This window comes from Homarus americanus, unplaced genomic scaffold (assembly GCF_018991925.1).
Source record: "Homarus americanus isolate GMGI-L3 unplaced genomic scaffold, GMGI_Hamer_2.0 scaffold24638, whole genome shotgun sequence".
In the NCBI taxonomy this organism is placed as follows: Eukaryota; Metazoa; Arthropoda; class Malacostraca; order Decapoda; family Nephropidae; genus Homarus; species Homarus americanus.
Genome location: NW_024750281.1, coordinates 1 through 25,899, shown reverse-complemented (window position 1 = coordinate 25,899; position 25,899 = coordinate 1). Strand labels below are relative to the sequence as shown.

General features: G+C 39.0%; 1 protein-coding gene across 2 annotated transcripts; it reads right to left on the bottom strand.

Annotated features, from left to right (window-relative positions):
• Window positions 1–32: 32 nt before the first annotated feature.
• LOC121854024 (organic cation transporter protein-like) lies at window positions 33–25,390 on the bottom strand. 2 transcript variants are annotated; one of them, XR_006086453.1, is made up of 12 exons: window positions 25,191–25,390; window positions 24,373–24,484; window positions 23,460–23,563; window positions 20,217–20,371; window positions 18,933–19,101; window positions 17,174–17,321; window positions 16,235–16,320; window positions 15,415–15,674; window positions 14,343–14,527; window positions 13,843–13,991; window positions 3,129–3,241; window positions 33–74 (listed from the first exon to the last, which is right to left on the bottom strand). XR_006086453.1 is itself a non-coding variant. In XM_042348414.1 (11 exons), the coding sequence occupies exons 3-11, from the start codon at window positions 23,513–23,515 to the stop codon at window positions 12,081–12,083; spliced, it is 1,254 nt and encodes a 417-aa protein (XP_042204348.1). In that variant the 5' UTR covers window positions 23,516–23,563; window positions 24,373–24,484; window positions 25,191–25,384; the 3' UTR covers window positions 11,355–12,080. The 2 variants fall into 2 exon arrangements, 1 of the variants encoding a protein (XP_042204348.1); XM_042348414.1 differs by lacking the exons at window positions 33–74; window positions 3,129–3,241 and adding an exon at window positions 11,355–12,126 and having other exon boundaries at window positions 25,191–25,384.
• Window positions 25,391–25,899: the final 509 nt, after the last annotated feature.

Genomic DNA, 25,899 nt, shown 5'->3' with positions numbered 1-25,899 from the left:
AGCTGTTGTATCAGCCTGCAGTTATCATTTTCAGTTGTGATGGCATCTCTTAATTTCCAGGGTCTTTAACTCATCTGTAACAAACAAACAAAAACATTTAATATATACAGCAATTTATGATAAAAATATGTCCATACAATAATAGTCCTTCAGTACAGAAGTTGTTGTTTTATGAAAGTTTGGTTTATGAACTTTCTTGGGACTGTAAACCTTCCATGCTTGACAAACTCTGTTATTTTGCCTTAACATTCCCAGCTAAATTAGTGGTACATTAATACAGATAGATAATACAGTAGAATCACAGTTATCGGCACCTACAGGGATTGAGAGGCGGATTAACAGGTTTTCCCATTACTGGAGTTGAAACTAACTCTTGGGATCCCAATAAATCCTACAGTACACACGTGCTGCAGGCTGACCTAGCAACTTTATGTCTCAGAAAGCAGACGTCTTTAACTCTTATTCCCTCTATATAAATGATGTGGCTTACAAATAAAGAACATATTACACAAAACTATACAAAGGTATTACTTTAAGTACTGATTAAGGATCTGGGTTCACAGTTTAATAATTCAAGTAATTAGTGTTATTTAATGACCTTTGAAATAACTTAAGATATTTAGAATGTTTAAAAGTCAATTATGCTGTGGCTGCAAGTTTTAAATCACCTTTATATACATTCTCTAAATAATAAATATATACTGAAAGATATTGGTAAGCCATATGGAAAGACATACAGTACTGTACATAGATTGACAGACTGACAAATATTGTATTGATAAATAGATTGACAAATATAGATAAAACTGACTGAGATAGGTATTATTGATACCTGTAGACAGATATTGGCAGATAATAGAGATAAATTGATAGATATACTGAAAGACAGACACACAAATATACATAAGCAGTCAGATGAGTGGTTCCCAGACAAGACAAGATGTGATAACTACTGTTGCCCAAGTCTTTCTTCGATGAAACAAACTAAACGTCACTGGAATGAGCAGTTGGATATGATATTTTATTATTATTAGTGGTATATACAGTAGTTACAGGGCAATATCAAATAGAACTGCCACACAATAAAAGATTCCAAGTCATGGATAGTGTATGTGAACCTCTGTTGTGTCTGGCTGTGTATTATAATCTCATAAATAAACTCAACTCCACAACAACTCGGGTAATCAAACTATGGACCTGTGCATGTGTATAATCTATGCACATGCAAAAAGTTAATTAAATCTCAGTGGGTTGGTTGACATTGGTTTATGTCACCAGTTGTGGCATCAGTAGTTTAGTCACAGTCAGGGCACAGTGGAGGCCATCTTCCACATGGAGCCAATAGTGCTGTTTCTATTTGATGCTCCACAGTGTGAAAATAACCCTTCACAGAGATAAAGACGAGAATGGCAGAAGCACCGGGATAACCAGTTTGATGATAATAAAATAGCCGCCTATTGCCACCCAAAACTCTGTCAGGCATCATTAACTCAGATGGTTTAAACCAGGGGTCAGCAACCTTTATACACTAATTAACCACATTGTAAACAACAACTAGCCATTACACAGTGTAGTTATGCAATATATACTAGATTTACGAAAATAAAATTTGAAATTGGGCATTAAGAAATATAGAACTAAATTATACTGTACCAGTACTGTATTCAGACAAGTACAGTAATGGTACTACAGTGATATGCTGTATATGGAAATTTTGTTTGAGTATCCCAATGGGTGGTAATAAATACTAATACTGTACAACATAAAATTATGTTTCACATTGAATAATAAAGGAAATATTTACTACAATGTGCATTTACTTCAACTGAATAGAATATTGTGGTAATATTTAGTTATTATTTAGCTACAAATAATTATGTATTCTACAGAAAATTTATAGGTTTATACTAAAGGTTCCTGGTCTTTTATATACAGCTCCCGACTCATGACCTACTCGACTTCACTACCGCACCTAGACTGCCTCGGTCGTACCAAAATTTTGTCAAATTACGTATTTTGAGTCTAGCGTCAGTACACAGACAAAATTTTCGTTTGTTAATTACTTTAAAATAGCTGACAAGCTTAAAAGTGAGAGTTTTGTGGTACTGAGAAAAGACACCATTTTAGATTTTCTATGTATTATTTAAGCATTTTAGACTCACGACCTGGATTTGGGTCCTACCTGCGTCGTAAGTCGGGAGGCTGTTTCATCAGTCCTTGGCCGGCTTATTTTGAATCATGGCGGGCCTTAGAGTGTACACAGAAGGTTAGTTAATGAATATTTTCTGATTTACCGTGTTACCAAAGATTATTATGAGTTGTGATACCTGGCACTTATTATAAGAAGGTTGTAAAAGAAATGATACTGTACTTATTTGCTTGTTATTCACCTGGATCTGCCCTTGCAGCTGTGCATCACCAAGAGCACAGTACTACTACGATGGAAACACGGTTCTTGTCCGATAGCTAAGTTAAACAACGTTAGTACTTAGATGGGTGACTTGACCACCTGGACCACATGCTGCTGACATAAAGACTCTGCTGAAATAATTATCTCATGGCTTTGTTTGTCAGCTGTCTTTAGTCAAAATGTCTGAATATTATCTTTAATCTCGTCAATATATGGCTGACAATTACTCTCCACGTCTGCTTAAAAAGAAAAAGATTTGAAGAAGATTTTCAGCAGTAATTGTTACAAGTATTTTATGTACTAGCATTGTCAGGTATAATTTACCAGTTGAACAAAGAGTATCAGATTAGGTGTTTACTGAATCAAGTGTTCCAACATCTTACATTATCAACTTAGCTGGCCGCTCATCACATATTTTGGATGCTATATTGCCGGCTGCAAATATGAGGGTTGCAGACCCCTGGTTTAAACTCTGGCACTCTGCTAGGAGGGTCAAGCCTTATTTAGTTTTATTATGAACTCACATGGTTTTAATTACCCCCATGGTCAACAGGCTGGGAACCACTGACTGTTAAATAAATAGAAAGATATAAAAAAGAAGACAGACAGACAAATGACTAACAGCAGCACAGTTACAACAACTTGTCTTAAGAATTTGACAGACACAGAGATTTTCTGTATAGGCTATGAGACTATTAGAGCTGCTCCTATAGTTTACCTTGGTGGTGGCAATAGTGATAGTGCTGATGACAGCTTTCGTTCCATGCTCCAGTTGTCATTTTCATCTGTTATGGAGCAGTTCAATTTCCCAAAGTCTTGTTGTAACATCTCCTGTAACAAACAAAATATTATATTTACTATAAAAAAACATGGGCAGGTTAGGTTAGGATAGGTTAGACCCAGACAACTGCTGTACCATCTATAATTATTATCTTAAGTTATTATTACAGTTTCAGCCACGACTCAGTTAGAGCAATTTTGTGTTTACCATAAATTATACCTCGTCAATAGGAAAACCTTTTTCTAATACTGTACCACTTTATGTAAGAACTTAACGCAAGTTTGCAGTCAGCGCGTGTCGTCTGCTTACAACTGACCCGTTCGGTCTGAGGGTCTGAGTATACTGTACTGTACTGTACTCTCATGTCCACAAAAAACATAAAATTACACCATGGTGCTTCAACACAGTTGCTTTCATTAGTACCAGATATCATAATTGGTACTTTCTGTTTAATATGGCAGGGATGGCTAGGAAGTTAGGTGAGGTTAGGTTAGGATTCTTTGGTTGGTAAAGTCAGGTTCTATGAGGGGGTGGGAGTGATAACTCCAAAACCACTCATTTCTGACAGATATGAAGGTCAAATTCGAATGAATCACACCAAATACCATGGGATAAAAAAGAAATGATATGATTGCAGTCTCGGCCAATACTGTACACTGTTTTAACCATCCCCAACCTTTCGATCTCCTTATTTGGAGTACGGGAGTATTTCTAACCCCATTTCAACCAGGGGCCAAAGAACAATAACTTCTGAAATGAATTTTAAAGTTTTTCCTTACTTTGGCGGGGGGTAAATCTAATACGGGTACTTTCCACTGGAAATAAAGATCAAATTCGATTAAATCACACCAAAATACATAGGATACACTAATTTCTGAACTACAAGGGCATATTGGCCCAAACTGTAATTTTACCCCCCAAAAATTGTGGTCGAACAGTAGTTGTGGCTGAAACTGTAAATTTACATTATCACCTTAACAAGACTAATGATAAAGATAAGATAATGGTTGACCCTCGTGTAACTAGGATGGCCGACCCTAGGGCCACCTAGATGTGAATGTTTAAGGTGTAGAAGCTGTCGCCAACCACGAACAAACCCTGAGCTAAGGAGTTGCATGACCCAGTGTCAAGGAACAGTCCTAGAAGACCTGACAATTTGCCAGCTGCACTGGCTAACCATTACCCCGGAACACGATCCACAAATCGATTAACATCCAGGTCACCAATTACTGCTGGGTAGACAGAGGTAAATAGCGAAAAGAAACTTGCTCACAGTTTCGTCCTGCCCAAGGATCGAACTCGGGTCTGCTCGCTTGTGAGGCGCGCATGCTGACCATTACACCAGAGGTGTAAATTTTATGAATCCCAATACTGTACACTACAGTTAAAGCATTTTGATATTGAAATAGTTCAGAATTCAGCATAAGCTGACAGTTTGTTTCTGGTTGGGTATGTTAGATCAGGTTCTATTAGGTTCTATACATTGTCGTTTCCATTTTTGTGTTTAAGATCATGATATTAGTGTGTAGAAAACATGTCAACCAATTCGGACAATTCCTTCTGGTGGTCACCCTCTTCTACACCTTTACCGACCTTTTAAACAGCGGATATTTTTCTCCAACTGCTGGTTTAGTCCATGTTATTAACATATTGTATACATTTTTACTCCTGACATTGGGAAAAATGTTCATGTCTTGCAATAATCAGGGGAAGACAAGTAGGAAACATTATCTCAAGGTTTCATATCTTGTAGATAATTGGTCTTTATACTTGTATAATATGGAAGAAAAGATTTGGTAAATTTGCATTAGTGAACACAACTCTGTTACAAAGTCAAAACTATGTTTTTCTAGTGCATCTTCGTGTACGTTGATTGATTTTGACCTTGATTTCCGTCGGACATACATAAAATACAAAAAAAAAAAAAAAAATACACTAGAAAAACAGGCCTATAATCCTGACCTGACCTCACCTAACTCTCACCATATAAGAACATAAGAAAATAAGGAGTCTGCAATAGGCAGGTTGGCCTGTGCATGGCAGCTCCTGTCGTGAGTTACTACCACCCTCTATCATCCATGAATCTATCTAGCCTTCACTAGCGAGGTCATCCTAAAACTGTATCTTGCTCTTGTGAGACCACACCTGGATTACGCAGTTCAGTTCTGGTCACCGTATTACAGAATGGATATAGAATCATTGGAAAGAATTCAGAGGAGAATGACAAGACTAATCCCGGGCATTAGGAACCTTGAGTTTAGAGACAGGTTAAAGCATCTTAATTTGCACTCCCTCGAGAGACGTAGAGCGAGGGGCGACCTGATATTGGCGGTCCGACTAATTACCCAAATGTAGCCAAATATAGCCACAATGAAGTCAAATAATGGTCCTACATGAATAAATCGGACTGCTAATCACTTCTTGACTAGTATTTGGTGTCAGAAAGTCACAAAAAATTGGAAAACTTACTTTAATCTGAGTTAATAGATCGCGTGCATGTACCGACGGAGCGAGGAATTACCCAAATGTAGCCGCAATGAAGTCAAATGATGGTCGTACAAGCGTAATTCGGGCTGTGAATCACTTCTCGATTATTATTTGGTGTCATAAAGTAAAAAAAAATTGGTAAACTTAATTTAATCTGAGTTGTGTTGTGTTAGGTTAGGTTAGGTTAGATTAGGTTATGTTAGGTACATGCACTTGATCTAATAACTCAGATTAAATTAAGTTTACCAATTTTTTGTGATTTCATGACACCAAATACTAGTCAAGGTGAGGTTAGGTTAGGTTAGGTTAGGTACATGCACTTGATCTATTAACTCAGATAAAATTAAGTTTACCAATTTTTTGTGACTTTGTGACACCAAATACTAGTCAAGAAGTGATTCACAGCCCGAATTACGCTTGTACGACCATCATTTGACTTCATTGCGGCTACATTTGGGTAATTAGTCAGACCCGATATTGGTGTATAAGTGGAAGTCAGGGCTAAACAAAGGGGACATTATAAAGGTACTCAAACTATCCAACCAGGAGCGAACTCGGTAACAATGATTTTAAATTAGACAAATTTAGATTTAGGCGTGAAATAGGTAAACACTGGTTTGGAAACAGAGTAGTTGATGAATGGAACAAGTTACCAAATATCATCATTAACTGGAATACACTAGATAGCTTCAAACAAAGGTTGGATGGATATATGAGCAATAGGGGTTGGGTGTAAACGGGACTGCCCAGTATAGGTCAATAGGCCCGCTGCAGTTTCCTCCATTCTTATGTTCTTATGTAAAACTTTCCATCATTCCAGCACTTACTACCAAGTTGCTAAGCTTGTTCCACTCGTCCACCACCCTATTAGTGAACCAGTTCCTTCCTATCTCCCTCCTAAACCTAAACTTATCCAACTTAAATCCATTACTATGAGTCCTACCCAGCTCGGATATTATAAGAACTTTATCTATATCCCCTTTATTGATTCCTTTCACCCACTTAAATACTTCTATCATATCTCCCCGCACTCTTCGTCTTTCTAGGGAATTCAATTTTAGTTTCTTTAATCTATCTTGATATGGAAACACTTATTTCTATATTTCTTACCATATTGACCTCTGGCTCGTCGTTCCATTCTGAGATTAGTACAGGAATAAGGGACGAGTTACCACAGTAGGTCGGTCTTGACCATCCAGTATTTACATTACCTTCTTCCCATCGCATATTCTTCAAAGTAATAGCAGTTCTTTGTAGAAAACCTTCAAATGATGAGGTATAACTAAAATATTTTGAGTACTATGAACACGTCCAATAAAACACAATGCAGGAGCAGTTTTGTAATATTGTCTTCAGGAGTTTTTGCATAGTAAAATGTAATTATTATTGACTTCAGAATATTTCCAAATATTAAGTGCACATGCCCTCCAAATGGACTCAAAATGTCCATGATATTGGGCAGATTTAAAAAAAAAATCCCATCTGGGTGGTCTCACTGTGTTCCCCCACCCACAACTTGTTGTTTAATGAACATAGCCTTTGCCAATGATCCCTTAACTCTTGAAGGGTTCCATTAAATATCCTTGGTACTAATTTAACCAAGTCTGACAATGATGTTCTTGGTATCATTAGATCTGGGGCTTTCTGGGGGATTAAGAAAAGAGACTATTTTTAAGAAAGGGATCATTGATATTAAACCGGTTTTTTTAATTTCTGTGCATCTCATATTGACCTTTAATATTAAGATTTGATTTTGTGCAAAACCCGGCCAATTTTTATATAAATGGGCAATTTCTTCCCTTTTTATTATATGGTATTAAGGCCCCACCCGTATCCGTTTTCTTTCATCCCACTAGCAGAAGCAATTTCCGACGAACGGCAGCCCTGGTGTGTGAGTCCCCCAGGAGGTCAGGGCTGTTGGTCATGTGTGTCCCCCAGGAGGTCAGGGCTGTAGTGCATGTGTGTGGGTCCCCCTGGAGGTCAGGGCTGCAGGGCATGTGTGTGTCCCCCCAGGAGGTCAAGGCTGTAGGGCATGTGTGTGTGTGTCCCCCAAGAGGTCAGGGCTGTAGGGAATGTGTGTGTGTCCCCCAGGAGGTCAGGGCTCTAGGGCATGTGTGTGTGTGTCCCCCAGGAGGTCAGGGCTGTAGGGAATGTGAGTGTGTCCCCCAGGCTGGGTGACAGTACTCCAGGTGGGGAAGCACCTCTCTCTTGAAGATCGTTACGAGGGACGGTCCTTATAAGACCTAATAATTTAGTTGCCTGATTCACCTTCTTCACATTCAGTCTCAATTAATGCAGTTTCTTCATCCTGTTTGGACATATGATACGCCTCCTTACCGTTGGTACGCCCCAGGTGCAGCCTCTTACACTTCACGACATTGAATCTTAGCAGCCATTTCTTTGACCATTCTTGAAGCTCACAGAAATCCTTCTGCAGCTCTTCACAGTCTGCTTAGTTTTTAATTTCCCGAAAAAATATGGCGTCATCTGCAAAAATTTGTATGGAGAAATGTACCGCATCTGGCATGTCATATGTGAAGCAAACAAACAACAGCGGAGCCAATACACTGCCCTGTGGTACTCCGCTTGTGACGGGTACACGTTATGATTTTGTGACACTATTCACCACACACTGCTTGCGGTCATGGAGAAAGTCTACAATCCACTCGAGGACATTTCCCCGAATCCCATACCCTTCCAGTTTAAATTTCATCCTTTCATGTGGTACGCTGTAGAAAGCCTCGGCAAAATCTAGGTATATATTGTCCATATTACCACCTTGCTCCAGAATTTGGGCCCAAACATCCAGTACCTCAAGTAATTGTGTTAAGCAGGAGCGTCCCAGCAAAAAAACGTGTCGGGAATCCTTTACAAGGTTGCTTCGTAGTAGATGTTCTATCACGACATCTCTTATAATGCTCTCAAGTACTTTACATACTATGCTCTTCAGGCTCACCGGTCTATAGTTATTCGAGGAGTGACGATCGCCCTTCTTGAAGATAGGACTCACAAAAGCCATTTTCCAATCACTGGGGACCTTTTGCTCATCAAGGCATTTACAGAAAAGGATCTTCAGGAACTCAGCAAGCTCGATGCACAACTTTCTTAGCACTCTAGGATGCACCATATCAGGGCCTGGACTCTCATGAACCTTTAGCTTTGACAGTTTATTTTTTATAACCTCTTCTGTGAACACAATGTGGGTCAGTGATGTGTCGAACCGTCTGTCCTCAAACGCAGGATGATTGTTCACATCCTGTCTTGTGAACATCAGAGGAAAAGAAACTGTTCAATGCCTCAGCTTTGTCCTGGTCAGAATCTGCGCAACTACCATCTTCAAGCCTCAGGTCCGATACTTCTACGCGCGTTTTTAATTTCGACTTTGTATAGTGGTAAAACGCATTTGGATTTGACTTGACCTCACCTGCAACCAGCCTCTGGAACCCCTTTTCAGCCTTTCTACACTGACTTTTCTTTGTTCCTGGATCTTGAATACAGTCTCCTGTCCTGCTCATCGTTTGACTTTACCCACGCCTTGAGTTTCTGAGTTTTCTTCTTAACTTTGTTGCCCGTCGCATGGTTCATGTGTAGGGGTCTCCTTGTATTCCTAGAGATACTGGGTTTGGTCTTGGGTATATATTTCTCGATGAAATGGGTTACTTTACTGGCTATGATATTCAGTGTAGTGTCTGCATCCTTATACCTTGTGAGTCAGGCCAGTGAATACCCCTCATCTCCTCCCTCATCCCGTCGTTATTTTCCTTGTAATATTTGCACCTTGTCCTGATTTTGTCGTGAACTAAGTAACAGTTATATCTGAAGGGCAACTTTACATGGTGGTTGGTGCCAACTAGGGCTAGATGTTCCAATTTGGCCAGCATACCTTCCTCGTTTGTTATGATGAGGTCCAGTGGCTTGGGTGTTTGCCCCTCTCTGTAATGCGTTAGGTCCTTAACATGTTGGAACAGAAAATTATCTCTCAGAGTTTCTATAAAAAGAGTCATTTGGCGTGAACTCATTTTTCCAGTCGATGTCGCCTTAGTTAAAGTCCCCCATGATAAGCAGGTGGATAGGGTTGAGCATTGCTGCATTGTCTATTAAAGACCTCAAGTTCCTTTGGTTTAGGAAGCTACAGTTTGGAGATCTTTAAATACACCCGAATATAAGTAAGTCCCCTACCTTTAATTTAATTTTACACCACTTGGATTCTTCAAAAACAACCTCTCCCTGTACCCTGACCTGGCTAGCTCTAAGGTCTTGCCTAGCATGGATAACCAAACCTCTCTTGCAAGTTTCTTGAGAAAGGTTCGTAAATAAGCCATATCCGTCAATACTGAACTCACATTCATCTGGGTCGATTCTCCTGTTCTTGTACAACAGTTCTACAACTCCTACTATATCGAGTTGGTGTACCTTCAGTAGTGTTTCAAGCTCTTCTGTCTTATCAAGGAATGTGTCAGTATTAGTTTACAGTAGATAAAACAACTATCTGTGCCTACTTTGTGGGAAACAATATGAGACCATGGACGATAAATTTGGGTATACGAGGGCTGTCACTAACCACACGTAAAATTTCGGAGCATATCGACCCCCACCTGCACATTCAAGCAGGAATTTGTTCTCGGTAACATCTCTGCTCTTGGTAGTGACTCCGGGCCCCTCCATTCTCAGCAGCTGCAGCATTCGCTAAATACGCTGTATTTTGAGGGGTGTAGTCAGAAATGTCAGTGTTTGCATGGCGGTCGCCTCCTCCTGGGTGGGAAGTAGAACGGGTGGGGGGATGTACCGCTGCCCCCTGGCTCTGTGCTGGCACTCTTGCTTCCACCACCCTCCCCCTGGATATAGCCCATGTACACCCGTCCCGATTCCTCCTCGACTCCTCTGCTTCAAGCCCTGTAGGACCTTCTTGTGCTGCTCTCTGGGTGAATTAATATATTCCGAGATGCCTCTCTCCTTGCTAAGTTTTTTGCCTACCGAATATCTTCCCATTTCTCCTCCTCACTCACTAGTGGGATCCTGAGGGGGCAAGGCTTATCCTCCTGCTTTTGTCCAAGCCTCCTCACATCCTGAAGGGGGGGGGGGGTGATTTTCAAACCTTTCTACAAATATTCTCAAATTGCAACTTATTGTGTGTTTTCCTACTCTCAGCTTCCTCCGACTGGCTCTCAGGGACTCCATAAATTATTACGTTGTTCCTGCGCTCGAAACGTTCCCGTTGTCCCTCCTCTACCCTAACAGTAGGTCTGCTAGTTGCCACCTCTTCGCCACACAGAACTTATCATCGTTATTCTTCCAATCACTCGTTTTTATTGTCCATCATAAATCTTCTCAATAATTTATTACCCATTATTCCTGTTTTTCTTCTGTATAAATCTGTATTACTGTTTAACAATCCATGCTTCTTTATCAAAATATATTTTTTTTTACCCCAAAAATCTAAAAGTTTTCATAAATTCCTCCTTTTCTGAAAATTTCTTAAATATTTCTGCAAATTCTCGAAAAAAATGAACACATCTGCAAATCCTTTTGATGGCTTCTGGAAAAATCAGATCTTTTATTTAATTGTGGAACATTTTTCTAAACATTTCAGATATTTTTCTAAAAAATTATATTTTTTGATAATTTAAAAAAATCTGTAAGTGAAATTGGTTAAAAACTATGATACAAAAAATCAAATTATAAAAATATATATTTATTAAAAAATCCAAAAACTTCCAAGCAAATTAAAAATATATTTACGAAGATATTGCCAAATGTTAAAATTAGCACAAGCCATTACAGATCATTGTTTCTTATTCATAACTTGATACATAAGTTTGATTTTTTTCACTTATGAATTGGTAATGGACCTGTCAGCGCCAGAAAAAAACATTTATGAATTGTTGTTCTCATTTGACATTATATGCATCATGGTTGCCAAGTTTGTTTACTTTTATACTGATAATTTAACCTCTTCTCCACTTAGCAGCCTGTTTGTCGTTTGCGCGGTCGGTCACGTCTGTTGCACACTATTATCAAGTACCTGTACCAGTGTTGATCATGTCTGGTCTTGAATGAACTCACACTGATGACGACGTAAGTACCACCACCCTTGTGCCTCAGGGAACCAACGCCTTACAGGGATAACAGAAGGGGTCCTCCTGGCTATACTCTATATGGGGATTAACTTCTCCCACCAACCATCTCTTTAATTTAATTTTGTTTGTTTATTATTTTCTAATTTTTCAGTCATATCCTCAAACAGCAATAAATTTTGGTAACGTCCATTATCATAATATCAGAAGACTTCCCAAAGAGACTTCAACGCTCAGTGTCACTCTTGTTGAAGATGTAAGTGTAAGCTAAACACTGCTGAGATTGTTTGCGTTACTGCTGACAAACATGCTCCTAGTGGTCAGTAAGTCAGCAAGTAGTAACCCTGGTATCAGGGCCACTGTTGGTGTCCTTCCTGTTTGAAAAAAAAACATTAGGAATAAGAACAAATTCTACGAGGAACATTTATAATTCTAGACCGCTCACAGCTCCGAGGAGGTTATCACCAATGGTTGATCTATTAAGATGTACAATATATTCATCTCCAACTTATGATAACTATAATTTAAATTATTTGACATAAATTGTGTCTTTTAATAAATCAAAGTTTAGTTAACATAAAAAAAATGTTTTTTTTCTAAAAAAAAAAAAAACAGTTTTGAGATAAAGTCCAGAATGCGACGTCTAGATTTTATGTCGAAACTGTCACTATCATAACAACCACACCCTAAGATTACGAGCTGTATGACCAGTATCAAGAAATAACCCAAGAAAGCCGGAAAATTCACCAACTGTATGGCTGGCTAACCATTACCCCGGAACACGATCCGCAAACTAGTTAACATCCAGCCCAAATGCTGCGGAGTATACAGATGTAAATGGCATAAAGAAACTTGCCTGTAGTGTCCCCCTGCCCGAGAAATGAACCTGGATTTATCTTTCTTGTGAGGCGAGATGCCGATCGTTACGCAACAGGTCGCCACTTAGATCATGTACTCTTATACGTGACCGCAGGATCTATTAGTCATGCTCGATCATGCGGGATGAGGCTTAAATAAATTTGCCCATGCCCGCAATATTATTTAATTTTCTCGACCAAAACAAGTTCCATGAGTAAGAGTGAACTGCCACTTCCCAAGTTCGCGAACGCATGCTACAGGCGCCGGTATGTACCTTACCGAGGATCGGCGCTGAGGTCCCCTTCAAAGTATTCCCCTTACGATACTATAGCAAACGAACGCCAGCGTTCCTTCCATCCCTGGAAACATTTGTAGAACTCACTTTCTGTAATAGCTTTTATAGCTGCCGTCGTGCTACTCTGAATGTCATCCACGTCTTGAAAATACGTGATGTGTTTCTTCAGTGAAGGAAATAGGAAAAAAGTCACTGAAGAGGTGTACTATTTATATCTATCTGGGCGTCTCCCACTGACACCTGGACACGGACCCAATAGTCTTTTTCCGGTCTCAACGCCAGACCACAAAACAATCTCAACATATAGATCAATAAATCATCTGTCATATCATGAACTGAAAATATAATGATAGCTGAAAATATTACATGTAATAAAATGAGTAAAGATACAGCCACTGTTACCAGTCTCAACTACACCAGGTTGTGTACTAAATAGTTAATTTAATGAAGTGATGGAATATGCTCTTAAATTATGCTGCGACTAAGAAGGCTCCATTCAGAACTAGTCTCCCAAATACAACCTGATCACGGGTCATGTTTTAAAAAATAGGCCTTTCATTTCTTCAATAAAACAGAAGTAATATCTAACTGGTACATAATTTACTGTATACTAAAATTATTTTTCCATGAATGTAACTTTTGCATTTAGAGATATTTTTAAGTTCTTTTAATACATGTGAGGTGAGACAGTTGTTCCCGTAGGACCGCAGCTCCAGTTACTGTATATAATGGAAGTCAATAGGAAAATAGATTTATAATTACAGAATGTTGAGTTACAGACAACTGTTCAGGAGAGTTACCCTCCTGGTAGTGGAGGAATGCCTGTAAAATATATGTTTGTGGAATATGGCCATAATACGGAAATATCGCTAATGTTCGTCGTCTACCTTCCACGCCGGGGACAGGTTCTAACATTTCACTTATAAATAAATCTCACTTTGATGTAATGCTGCGTTTGCCCTCCAGGTCGGTGATGGTGTCTGGCAGGTCAGTGTTGAGAGTCTCTGGCAGAGGGAATGATGACACGGCGGCCACTAATGACAACGCCCCAAACACTACCGTAATTGCCCAGGGAAACGTTGAATTCTGGGAATATAAAATATTATATATATATATATATATATATATATATATATATATATATATATATATATATATATATATCAAGGGAGTGATTAAAGCCCTGTGGCTGATTCTAGTTTTATAAAGTTTCAAAAGTTTCAAAAGTTTTGTATCTTCAGATCTATATACAAGGTATAATATATGTATCGACTCACATCCGTGTATGTTACATTTTGCTGGTAATACTTAGAGCGGATGGAAAACCAACTATTTATATAAAACGAAAGTCTTCTGTTTATGATATAATCTAATCTTTGACTCAGAGAAAGCAAGATATTCACGACGGCACTAATGATTAAGAGAGAAGAGTCTCACCAAGGCACTCATAAGGAAGGGGGCTATTATGGCACCAGCACGCGAGGACATCATGGCAGAGCTCATTCCCTGAGTGCGTATCTCGGTAGGGAAGAGTTCGGAAGCGTAGAGGAATACGGCGCTAAATGCACAGCTGCTGGTCATCTTTCCCACCATGACCAATGTGACTGACAGCCATTTATAATCTGAAAAACAACATATGTTAAAAAGACAGCTTTTAACATCACTTATAGTACATAATGTGAAGGACCTGAAATTTTTATTCAACTTATGGTATCTTAACTACTTAAAATCGAACTTGAATTCAATTCTAAAATACAGAAACGAGCCCAGAAGGTAGATGAATACATGGGAGAGTTGTGCCTCTGATAAGCTTTGATACACTTGCTTAGCACAACTGACAGCTTGCCACATCTGGGTCACCGACTGATGATGGAAGACTGGTTGGCCTGCCATTCAATATGAAGGATGGATTGTCAACTCCGGATGGATAAATATATATATCAGGGAAGACTTTTGGTTCTTCTCCGGGCCACCCGGGGTCCGTGGTCAACAGTAATACCAAGGTGACCTTAGGACCCTTGTAATATATGTGCAAAGTTGCAGGTCTGTAACTGCTATTGTTTTGGAGCTATGGCTAGATCACACACAGAAACTCCCAGACAGACAGACACCCGAGGGTCTGTGGTCAATACCAGGGTACACAGCCTTGGGACCCAAGTTTATTTTTTATTGTATTTTTTTTTTACGGGGAATAGCCCACCTGGTCATAGGTCACCGAAAAAATAAAAGTAAAATGAAATTAAAAATAGAAAAGAAAAAGATTATATTAATCTACACCATGTAATATGTTAGTAAAGTTTCAGGTCTCTGAATGCTTCCGTTTGGAGCTATGGCTGCAACGCGCACACACACACACACACACACAGACTGGCACAGTCATAGACAGATACGACCTTTTATTGTTATAATATATGTATCTATGACTATTAGTGGAATGTCACTGCTGTTGTATATCAGCTTAAACATACTGCAAAACAAGAAAATCTCAGGTAGGAAATACTATACTGACCTTTGGATGGAAGTGGTTCAGTCATTAAGGAAATAGCACACAATGCGAAGCTGATAGTAGTGACTTTCTTCCGCCCGTAGGTACTTATCAAGGGAATCAGTAACGTGGTTCCTGGTAGCTCCATAATACCCGCGATGGTCATGTAGAGGAAAGGGTTAACGTTGAAAGTACCTGCTCCCAGCGTAAGGCCAAAAGAGATCATAGCCACGACGAAGTATTGTATTAACATGACCAAAGTGATGATTCGTAGCTTTCTTGTCCTGAGAAAGATAATTATAATAATTAATGCCAGGTTGTGTAAGAAGGCAGGTTATAATAATATTTGGTTCCACTGACTTACATATAACGCGGATATTTTATTCCACCAAGCGTCAAGTACCCATGTCATACCGAGGTCCCACTAATTCAAGACTAAGTTAATGCGGGGTTTCCCTGAGTGGCAAGACATTATATAATGTCTAGAGCAGAGTTACTCTCTTACTATTTGTGAAGGTTCAGTCAACAATTTTCCTTGGTGTCAAAGGTCCGGGTGAAATGCTTATTTAAATGTACGTAAACAATTTTAAACCTAAACAAATTATAATATATGTTTTTTTGCTGTCTCACTGGTAAAGAATGTAGAAGATTGTTGAAGGACAGCATAACATGAACTCACCATTGTGTCTGTAATAACAACTTCATCCAATATAAATCAATTCATGGTATTAATATAAGAGAAATTGTATTGTCATTTTTAGGAGCTAAGATAACCTGTACTTTACGAGTTATAAGTATAAGATGTCTTTTGAACCTAATAATACTGAGCTGAATACTAACTTACCTGAAGAGAATGACAAGACGGGCCAGCAGCCCTTGTACCCTATCCATCACCGTCTTCTCAGCGTCGTTGCTACTGCTGGACGCTGACTTTTACAGAAATTACAAGGTTAATACAATACTGTCATTAAAATAAAAAACTCCTCACACGTCTTTCAGTTATACCGTGGAGGGATAAAAAGCAGTACCACAAACACTATAGGTGGTAACCATACACAGCTGAGTATTACATGGTGTTAGACTCAACCGTTGGTTCCCACTCACATTACGTCTAAGTTTGCAAGTACTGTAGTCCTTTTCCCACAAAGACAGACCATGACTTCTCTAACATGCCTACGCCCCACACCGCTTTATTTCCCTTCTAATACTTAATTTTCTCCCCATTTCATGTTTGTGTGTGTTTGTCGCACTGATTAGTGATAATTACCGATTAGGGATAAGTTCTATGTACAATATTTCTCTCTCTTTTTAAATATTTTAATTCTATCATAACATCTTCAAGAGTGATATAAGATCACTATACAGACCAGTGAAAATATTCAGTGAGAACGTTTGTGTAGTGTCCAATGTTCTGGCTCTTGGTGCCTAGCCTTATGACTTTTTGGTAGTAGCTCTCTGAGGAGTAGAAGTTTTGGGTCATTAATTTCTGTAAGTAACTTTCTAGATTCTATAACCACTGTACTTCGATTATCATAGCCTGTAGGGTGACCATCCCTTAATACATAATAAAAAATAATACTATCTTGTTCCTCGACAGCTACAGCTTCTCGTTGACACACAAATTAAGAAATAAATTAAGGATTACTCAATATAAACATTATTACAAAAAGGTACGAGTTACAGACGTTACTTAAAGCTTACGAAAGATTCTAAAGTTTGCTCGTATAGACTACACACACACACACACACACACCAAGTAAATGTGCTGGAGTTTAGACATTACCTTCAACTCTATTTCCTTCATGATACTCAGTAGTTCCTGTGAGGGCGGAAGACTCGCGTTATTCCAAGCAGCTGCCTTCTGCAACACCCGAAGAGCCCGGTCATGATGCCCACGCACCACCAACCACCGCGGGGACTCCTCCAATATCCTGCCGGCAGCACCACGATCATTATCCTACATACTTCCATCCTCAGCATCATGGCCACCTCCATCCTCATTATCCTGGCCACCTCCATTCTTAATATCCTGACCACTTCCATCCTCCGTATAATGGCCACCTCCACGCTCAGTATTCTGTTAGATATCTTTTGGGATCAGTAACCAATATGCCGACAAACACCAATATTAAATGTTTCGAGAGACGTGACTTTACAAATTATTAATTAACTTTCAAATGGCTGTCGTGTAGTTTTTACATTTATTGAATCGACGATCATAATATGAACAAAGCCTTTTTTCTAACCATATTTAACATGTTTCTTGTACGATTATATTATTCTCTTAGATATGTCTTAGACAATATTGTATGCGATATATTCTTTATATGACTAGATTGGCGGCCTGTGGTGTAATGGTCAGCATGCTCGCCTCGCAAGCGAGCGGACCCGGGTTAGATCTCCAGGCAGGGTGAAACTATGGGCAAGTTTCTTTACACCATTTGCCTCTGTCTATCCAGCAGTAATTGGGAATCTGGATGTGAATCGATTTGCGGATCGTGTTCCGGGGTAATGGTTGGCCAGTGCAGTTGGCGAGTTGTCCAGTCTTCTCGGACTATTCCTTGACACTAGGTCATGCAACTCGTTAACTCAGGGTGTGGTTGTTGTGTTAGCGACAGCTTCTACACCTCAAACAAATTCACACCTAGGTGGCCCTTGGGCCTGCCATCCTCGATACACGAGGGGCAACCATTATTATTATATGACTAGACAAATGTGTTCATTACAATTCTAAAGAGATATTACTATAGGAGTCCAGTGCTGATGGTGAATTTCATCAATTAATTTCTCCATTGTAATCGAAATTCTTACGAGCTTTGTGATAATTCTGTAAAGTTTGAGGAGTAAGCTTCAGTTTAGCTGCAGTTAAGTAACTATGACAACATGGGATATTCTGTTTTATCGGACACTATTACGCTAGACATAACGGCTGACTTTTCAACTTCTCGTTTTAGTTTAGTTATGGTGAGCTTAGTAATGATAAAGTTGTTTGTATCATTACAAAATGCAGAGATGGTGGATACTCTGCGGATCTTAAATGACAAAACTGAAATTCACTGGCCAATTGTTTTTGGTAGTTGAAATTAAATTTATATAAAATTATTTGAAAATATTCGATACATTCATTAGGGTGTTTGTATATGGTTACAATTACAGCACCATAGAAGCACATTGTACTACAGCAAAAATTAAAAGCATATAGTGTTACAGTAAAAGTTACAAGCATATGGTGCTCTAGCAAAAGTCTGGAGAGTTGAAAAGGGAAAAACGTTTCTAACATTTAGGAAATACTGTATGTAAACATGGTTGATGAATACGTTGTTAGTAGTAGGCAGTAACTGCATGTTCAGATGTCTAGATTACATTAGATATATTAACTTTGTCTGTGGCAGCCAACATTATGGTAGAGTTAAATGTCTATCAATTGAATCTGACATAAATAACTGTTTGTTCATTGATAATGTACAAAAATCTTGATGCACAGGAGAGAAAAAATGACTAAAAATGGGTGTACAGATGTAATTCTAATCAGTAATACTCACCACAATGCAGGGAGGAACAAGAGACAAGGCAGAGACACCATCGTCTGCAACCATCGCCAGTTCCTCACCAGGTATGCCCACCCGCCCCAGAGCATCGTGCCCGCCGTCCACGAAATGAACTGCAGAATGCCAATCCGTGACCTCATCTTCATTTCTGTTACCTCCATTACTGAAATACAATGGTGGCAATGAGTTCAACGTACATAACCCCGGAATAGAGGCTGTACATAATATAAGTCAAAATGTACAGATTTTTTTTTTTTTTGACAAAGTAATTGGTTACTATTGTGTTCAAATTTCGGCATTCTAACTCAAAGAGTGCCCGAGGTATTGCCCAAACAACCACCCAATCAACAGGACCAACAAACTGACAATCCATTGAGTATCCGCCTTGAGCTTTGCACCACTCCTGGACAGCGGGTCTCATAAGTCCCATCATCCCCTTTCCTCTGTCAGTCCAAAAATATACTCAAAAGATGTCTTATTTTTTTCTCTTACTTCCCTTTATGATATTATTATATTAGTTTTTGTTATGTGTGTGAACGATGACTGAGATAAATGGAAGCTTAGAGGGTTTACCCATGTACTTACTGGTTCGGTTAAATCACTGTTGACAAGGACATCTATTGGGAAAAATATGTATTCTTGTGATTGGACTAGACATGAGCCTGGCAACTCAAATAATGTGTTGGTTTTGTTGTTTAGATCATTGCTCTCTATAGTAATCGTTGAACTTAAAAAAGAGAGTAGAACCAGAGGCACAGTACAACACCTCAGTTCCAGCCAATTCACCTGACTGAACGGTCCGCTCCCTACTTACATCCATATCAAGTTGAGAGCTAAGTGCATTTCCTCCATTTTATCAGTACCTAAACCAGTAGGTCTTAGCGGAAACAACGCAGTTCTAAATATTAGTATCAGTGAAAAGAATTTATTACTTTGTCTATGATCTTTTATGCTACAAGAAATTTTACTCATCTTAAACGACATAGTTTGAAGTCAGCCAGAATATACAGTATGAGGCCAACACAATCCATTTTTGTTAAGGCAATGGCACAGTCTGGGGCTCTGTTAAATATAAACACCAAATATAAAATGGAATTTAAGAATTTTTCTACAATGGATTGAAGTAGGTATAAATGTAACGACATTATTTCTTCAATCTGAAAGATAATATGTTGATCTTCATAATATTTGCCCGAAACTTAAATTACATTATTCCACAAACTATGATAAAGAAGTTGAAAAGAATAGCTTGATCATCACAATAACACCGTCACTTACTGAGGATGTAGCCAGTTTGTAGAGATGTTGGGTGCATTATGCCCAGCAGGAAGCGCGCAGCTATGAGTGTAGATAAGGTAGGCAACCAGGCAGAACCCACACTGATGATGGTATATGCGATGGACGCTATGGTAATCATTGTCAAGCGGCCGAACCTGAGATAATTAGAATAATTTGTGTTGAAATAATCAGTTGCATGTTGACAGTGTCCTTAATTTCTTATTCGAATTTGATAGAAAGCTACAATGTTTATCTGAATTAAGTAAAAAAAAAAGTGACATCAGCACAATATGAAGTGATACATGAGCTAAATGTGTAGGAATCTGTGCAGTGTATGTATGTACTGCGCACATCATTGTCATTCCTAAAAACCCCATTTAATTCATATTACGCTATATAACATTCAAATCCACAGCGCTTGTAGAATCTCAGAAAATGGGAAACATTGTTAAAAGATAACTCACCTACTCAATGTTACTAGACCATGTGTTGTATTGTACCCAGGTACAGTTATATAATGTTAATTGTATGTATTCATAGCATTAAGGAGAATTCAGGGTATCCATAAGATGATTGGGAAAGTCCAGTTGAGCCGGGCTAGTGTACTGTAAGACTAAGTGTGGATCATGGTTTGAAGGTCATACTATTTACGTCTGTGAACGTGTAGCGAACATAACTTCCACAGATATCATATGAAAATACATGAGAACAATGATCTGGAAAAAGGATAAAGTATCAGAACTGTGTGAAGTGTTGGAAGTGATCTAGAAACTATGCTTCAAAAAGAATATCTTGTATACCGACGCCATGAAAATACGATGCTAGGCTTTGTTTGGGTTGGCGCCTAGGCCGCCTCGGGTGTGCCGCGTTGATATTATAACCCAATGAATTTACCCAGGAACTAGCAAACCAGACCCTTACCTTAGTGTGTAATTTAGGATTAAGATATGTGTTTATAAGGCCTGAGTGACAATATGCCGAAAAGTGTTGAGGTGAGAACCGTAAGAAATAAAAGTAAATATTAAAGATTGGAAACTGTAGGCCTACGCGGTGACGAGCGGCGGGGCACTGCACTCAGTCCCTTTCGTTCTACCGTCACCTCAGGTCAGTGTCCTATCGGGCTATATCCCGCCCTATAATTAAGGCTTATATAGAAGTTATTACAGTTTAAAGCTTTGCCTGATGTATAAGTATGTCAGGGGGTGTGATAACCGCCCGTCAGGCATTATTTCTCAGTCCCTTTCGTTCTACCGTCCCATGCGGTCGGAGTGCCTTGCTGCGCGGCAGCCATTATCCCCATGAGCGTCCCAACAGGTGGTGACTACTCCCAGCTATGCCAATCCACTGTGAACCTGTGGATTTCCAGCACACCACTCCAAATGGGTAGTAACAAATAAGGAGACCGTGAGAAACTCTGCGGCCGTCACTTGGAGCGGCCTATAATACCAGGAGTAGAAATAGTACTGGTATGTCTCTTGGTGAAGCCCTCGTCTTTACCCACCGAGGGCGGTGTGCGAACGAGGTGCCTGTTGTGTATACCTAAAAGTTACAAGGAGTCCCATACCTGCAGGGGTGGAGTAACATGTGTGTGGAGATGGTGCTACTATGTATGATAACCGACGGTGCTATATTCCATACAGGTGGAGCAGTATGATGTGTTAAGGGATAGTGTAAGAAGGAATGACCGAGGTAAGGTGGTCACAGATTGTTATGCAATAAGTATGTGGATGACACGCCATTAATGTAAGACGTCTGGTGCCCATCTGGGTAACCAACATTTTCGTTGTTCTTCCGAGGAAGACCAATTCATTTGTATGTTTTTTACCAGTATGCTTTATAAGGATTAAATTAATTAAGACATGTTATGGTTTCACCCTTCTTGCCCCTTATCGATCTGGTCAATGGAAAACCTAACCCAATGCCTAGTCTACTCTACACGCTACCTAACAAGCTACATGCTGTCCAGAGGGGATCTGGTGGCAGCGACCCTTAGAAATTAAGATTAGAGTTAAGTGTTCCCCCTTAGAATTAGTGACCCCCAGTCTGGCAGTATATGTAGAGGATGGATTTTGAGATCCCATTTTCTAACAAACCAGTATATAGGTAGACGACTTACATGTGCTTAGTTGTCCTTGGCTTTCAGCGGCTAGGAACTACAGGGTATTTTACAACTAGTTCATCCCTCCCTGGAACAATCAATGTGACTGTGGGATTAGAAATGATAATTTCGGATAGATAAGAGGTTAGGGGGTATCTGTGAGAAGAAAGTAAATAAGAAACAACTAGCATAAGAGATTAATAAAGTAAGAAATTGAAAGAAAAGGTTTGAAGAGAGAACCAATTAAGAAAGAAAGGAAGAGAAGAAAGTAGAAAGAAAGGGGGAAATGAGTTAAAAAATAGTGGGATAAGGAGATAAAAAATAAATATAAATAAAAAAACCCAATACTAGTGGTGCAATACCTCAGCTAAATGGGCTTGATTTTCAAGTTCCCAGTTTAGTTCCAGTTGACTTTCAGTTGAATGAAGGGCATCTCCCACTTGATATAATGCCCACTACGAGGCGGCTTGTGTATCTGCAGCTAGCTAACCATACCAGAAGGATATATATCTAATCACACCGACCTTACAAACTCCCCAGTAAAAACACTGTCCATCGAATTCCAGAGCCTTATGTCATGTCCTTTAGAACAGGTCCTTGTGAAATGGTGAGGAACTCAGGAAGTTTCCACACTGACTCAAATAAAAAAGAAGTCTTTGTTCCATGAAATTACAAGGCATAAACCCAAACTCCAACGTAAAAATTAAGTAAACATTGGAATACAGAAATATCTCCGATAGTCGGAATCCCTCAAACCCGGAACTCTCCAATAGCCGGAATTGAAATTCTCGGAAAATCGTTCCCAAAGCCGGAATTGTCCAGAAAAATTCCGACTTTGGGAACGATTTTCCGAGGGACAAATTTTCCGGAAAAATATGAGAAAATTTTCCCGATACCAGGAAAATTCCGGGGATGGGGGGATATTTTTCCGAGTTCGAGAGAGTCGTCTCGTTACCCGGAAATTTCTCATTCCCGAAAGTGCTCTGCACCAATTGTTCCGGCTAACGGAGATATCACTGTATCTACAAAATCAACAATAGAGTGTATAAGACTATGAAAAAGGGCAGACGAGTGTCTACTGCTTGACACACACAAACACACACACACTCAGATGTAATACAGTATATCAGTGACAAGCAACTTACCTGTCCGCCAGGAATCCATTGAAGCCAGCTCCTACTAGTACACCAAACATGTACATGCTCTGGTAAGTTGCCCGGAGGTACTTCCTGTCACACACCAACTGGAACTGTAAGAGATTTTATGTAATACATTATTTCTCTTCAGTATAATCCCCCTCAGCAGCACTGTGAGGATCCTTAGATCCTCGCAACCTTCAGCATGACTTTAATACAGTGTACAATTCAGTGTCATAACAAATTACTCTATTTGCGAGTACTGTATCTCCCTTCTTACAGAGTAAATAGATTTATGAAATCATGAATTCAAATTCCTATTTAAATTATTTTCAATGAAGGTTACAGAATGTACAGGTTGCCAGAAAAACAATTGCTTCCATCAATATTCACCTGTAGTGAAATATATTTTTATCATTATAATAGCAGACCTCATGAATACAAATATTTCAGTACATATGATTTTATTCTGAAATTTAGACATAAAAAACTGACATTTTTATCGGTGTCTGCATCACGAGGTAATAACAGGAAACAAAGCGCTTACTGACATGCAAACAGTGCCTGAATATTGCAGATTATAATGTTCTACACGCTAAGTCTCAACTGAATATAGATTATCCAGTGACACCCTGTTAGATGACAGTGATGCTGGCAGTGATCCTACTAACATCCAGTTAACCAAACTAGATTTTCGATCAACAATTACAGCTCATAACTCTTATCCCTTGGTTGTTCATCACCAACACTTCACATGACATGCACTGACAGGAAAGAAAACCTTTGAGTAATATTTCATATAGTGCGGTAAAAACAGCTGCATATTGTTATGGCCATGAGAAATCCACACACCTGTTATTACTGTATGCTCATGACAAACAACAAATCTGAACTTTAGACGGAGGACTCACCCTGTACTCACCTCAGAAGTAACCGTGTAAATGAAAGTAGAGTTGTCGAAGACCCAGTCAGTGCATGCCTCCTCCTTCAGGTTCCCTGTAGCAGGATCCTGTACCAAGTAACTACAGCTGGCACTGAAGAAGAACAAAGGATGCATATTAAATATTAAAACTTTGTATGATATTATTTTACTCAGATTTGTTGAGAAATAATTATATAGTTTATTGCAATACATCAGCCACAATTGCTTAGTTATAAATCCATAATTCACTATAGCAATCCTTGTGTTGTTCATTATTTTAAAACTCGATTAAGAAGGAAAAGATTCTACAATCTTTAAATTAAATGAACAACACAAATCATTATTGTCCGTATATTTTAATCTTTATATATTCCTCTAATATAGGTTTAAGAATACTGTATAAGGCAAATTTATAGAAGTGCACCGTTCTTTCTTTGGATATTAAAAGTATGTTTTTCCTGTGGTTTTGATGAGTTTCAAACGAATTTGATATTCATTTCCGCCGGAAATCACTCTTTTTTTAGATACCCCCCCACCCCCCACCCCAAGAACCTTAAGAGAAGATGTTGGAAAATTTGATTTTTTTGTTGAGTAAATCATAGTAACTGGTGATTTTCAATAGAGAACAAGGCATAAATTATTCAAAACTCATCAAAAAACCATAGGAAAAAACATATTTCTAATACAGAAAAAAATGTTACGTAACTTAACCTAATCATTTTTTGTGTAAAAAACAAACCAAAAAGCAATAAACACCAACCAAACCAGTACTTTACGATAAACTCACTTAATATAATACATGTTATATGATGACTTACTCGGTGGCTAGATGGGTGTCCTTAGGAGAGTAGCTGGTGATGTTGTGGTCGGTAACAGGTGGGAGGATGACGGTGGCAGTGTGGGCATCAGTCGGTGGACGGCAGGTGTGGTCGACAGGCGGTGCAAAGAACGCCCCGCCCAGGGTATGGTACGTCAAGAGGGAGTACCCTGCACATTATAAACATACCTTTTTACTTGTGATAGATTAAGGAAGGTACACTCTACAGTATGTTATCTATAGGGTGATATAACACATACTCTATATACAAACTATGCTGACCAAAGACACTATGGATAATACAAACAAGGACATTCATGATTTGCCATGTAGTTAGAGATATGTATAGGCCTAGGACTTGGTCACAATTTTTGTGATGCCACATGACAGCAGGGACTACCATTAGACATCAAATTATGCTTCCAATATATACAACATATATACAAACAACAGCTAAAAATTAATAAATTAAATATGGACAACCTAAGCCCTACGCTCAGCCTTACCATACACTTGAACAGTATAAAAGTTTACACCACTTTTCCATAATAATGCATCCTGCGTCCAGATCAAGTGTACAGTCTCACCCAAAAGTTCATTAACTCTCCCAGCCAGCTATTGCTGCACTGCCTGCTTCAGATGTTTGAAACTGTCTCAGTACCAACCAGAACATGAAACCGATACGAATGAATCTAAAGGTTCGAAGTAAC

Bases quoted from the DNA above. Each gene is read 5' to 3' on its own strand.
- LOC121854024 (XM_042348414.1), bottom strand. From the start codon at position 23,515: ATGTACATGTTTGGTGTACTAGTAGGAGCTGGCTTCAATGGATTCCTG. The intron at 19,102-20,216 runs GTAAGTGACGGT...ATTGTATTTCAG, and splicing joins ACAAACTGGCTACATCCTCA to TAATGGAGGTAACAGAAATG. The intron at 15,675-16,234 runs GTAAGTTAGTAT...TATCTTTCTCAG, and splicing joins CGTCTTGTCATTCTCTTCAG to GACAAGAAAGCTACGAATCA.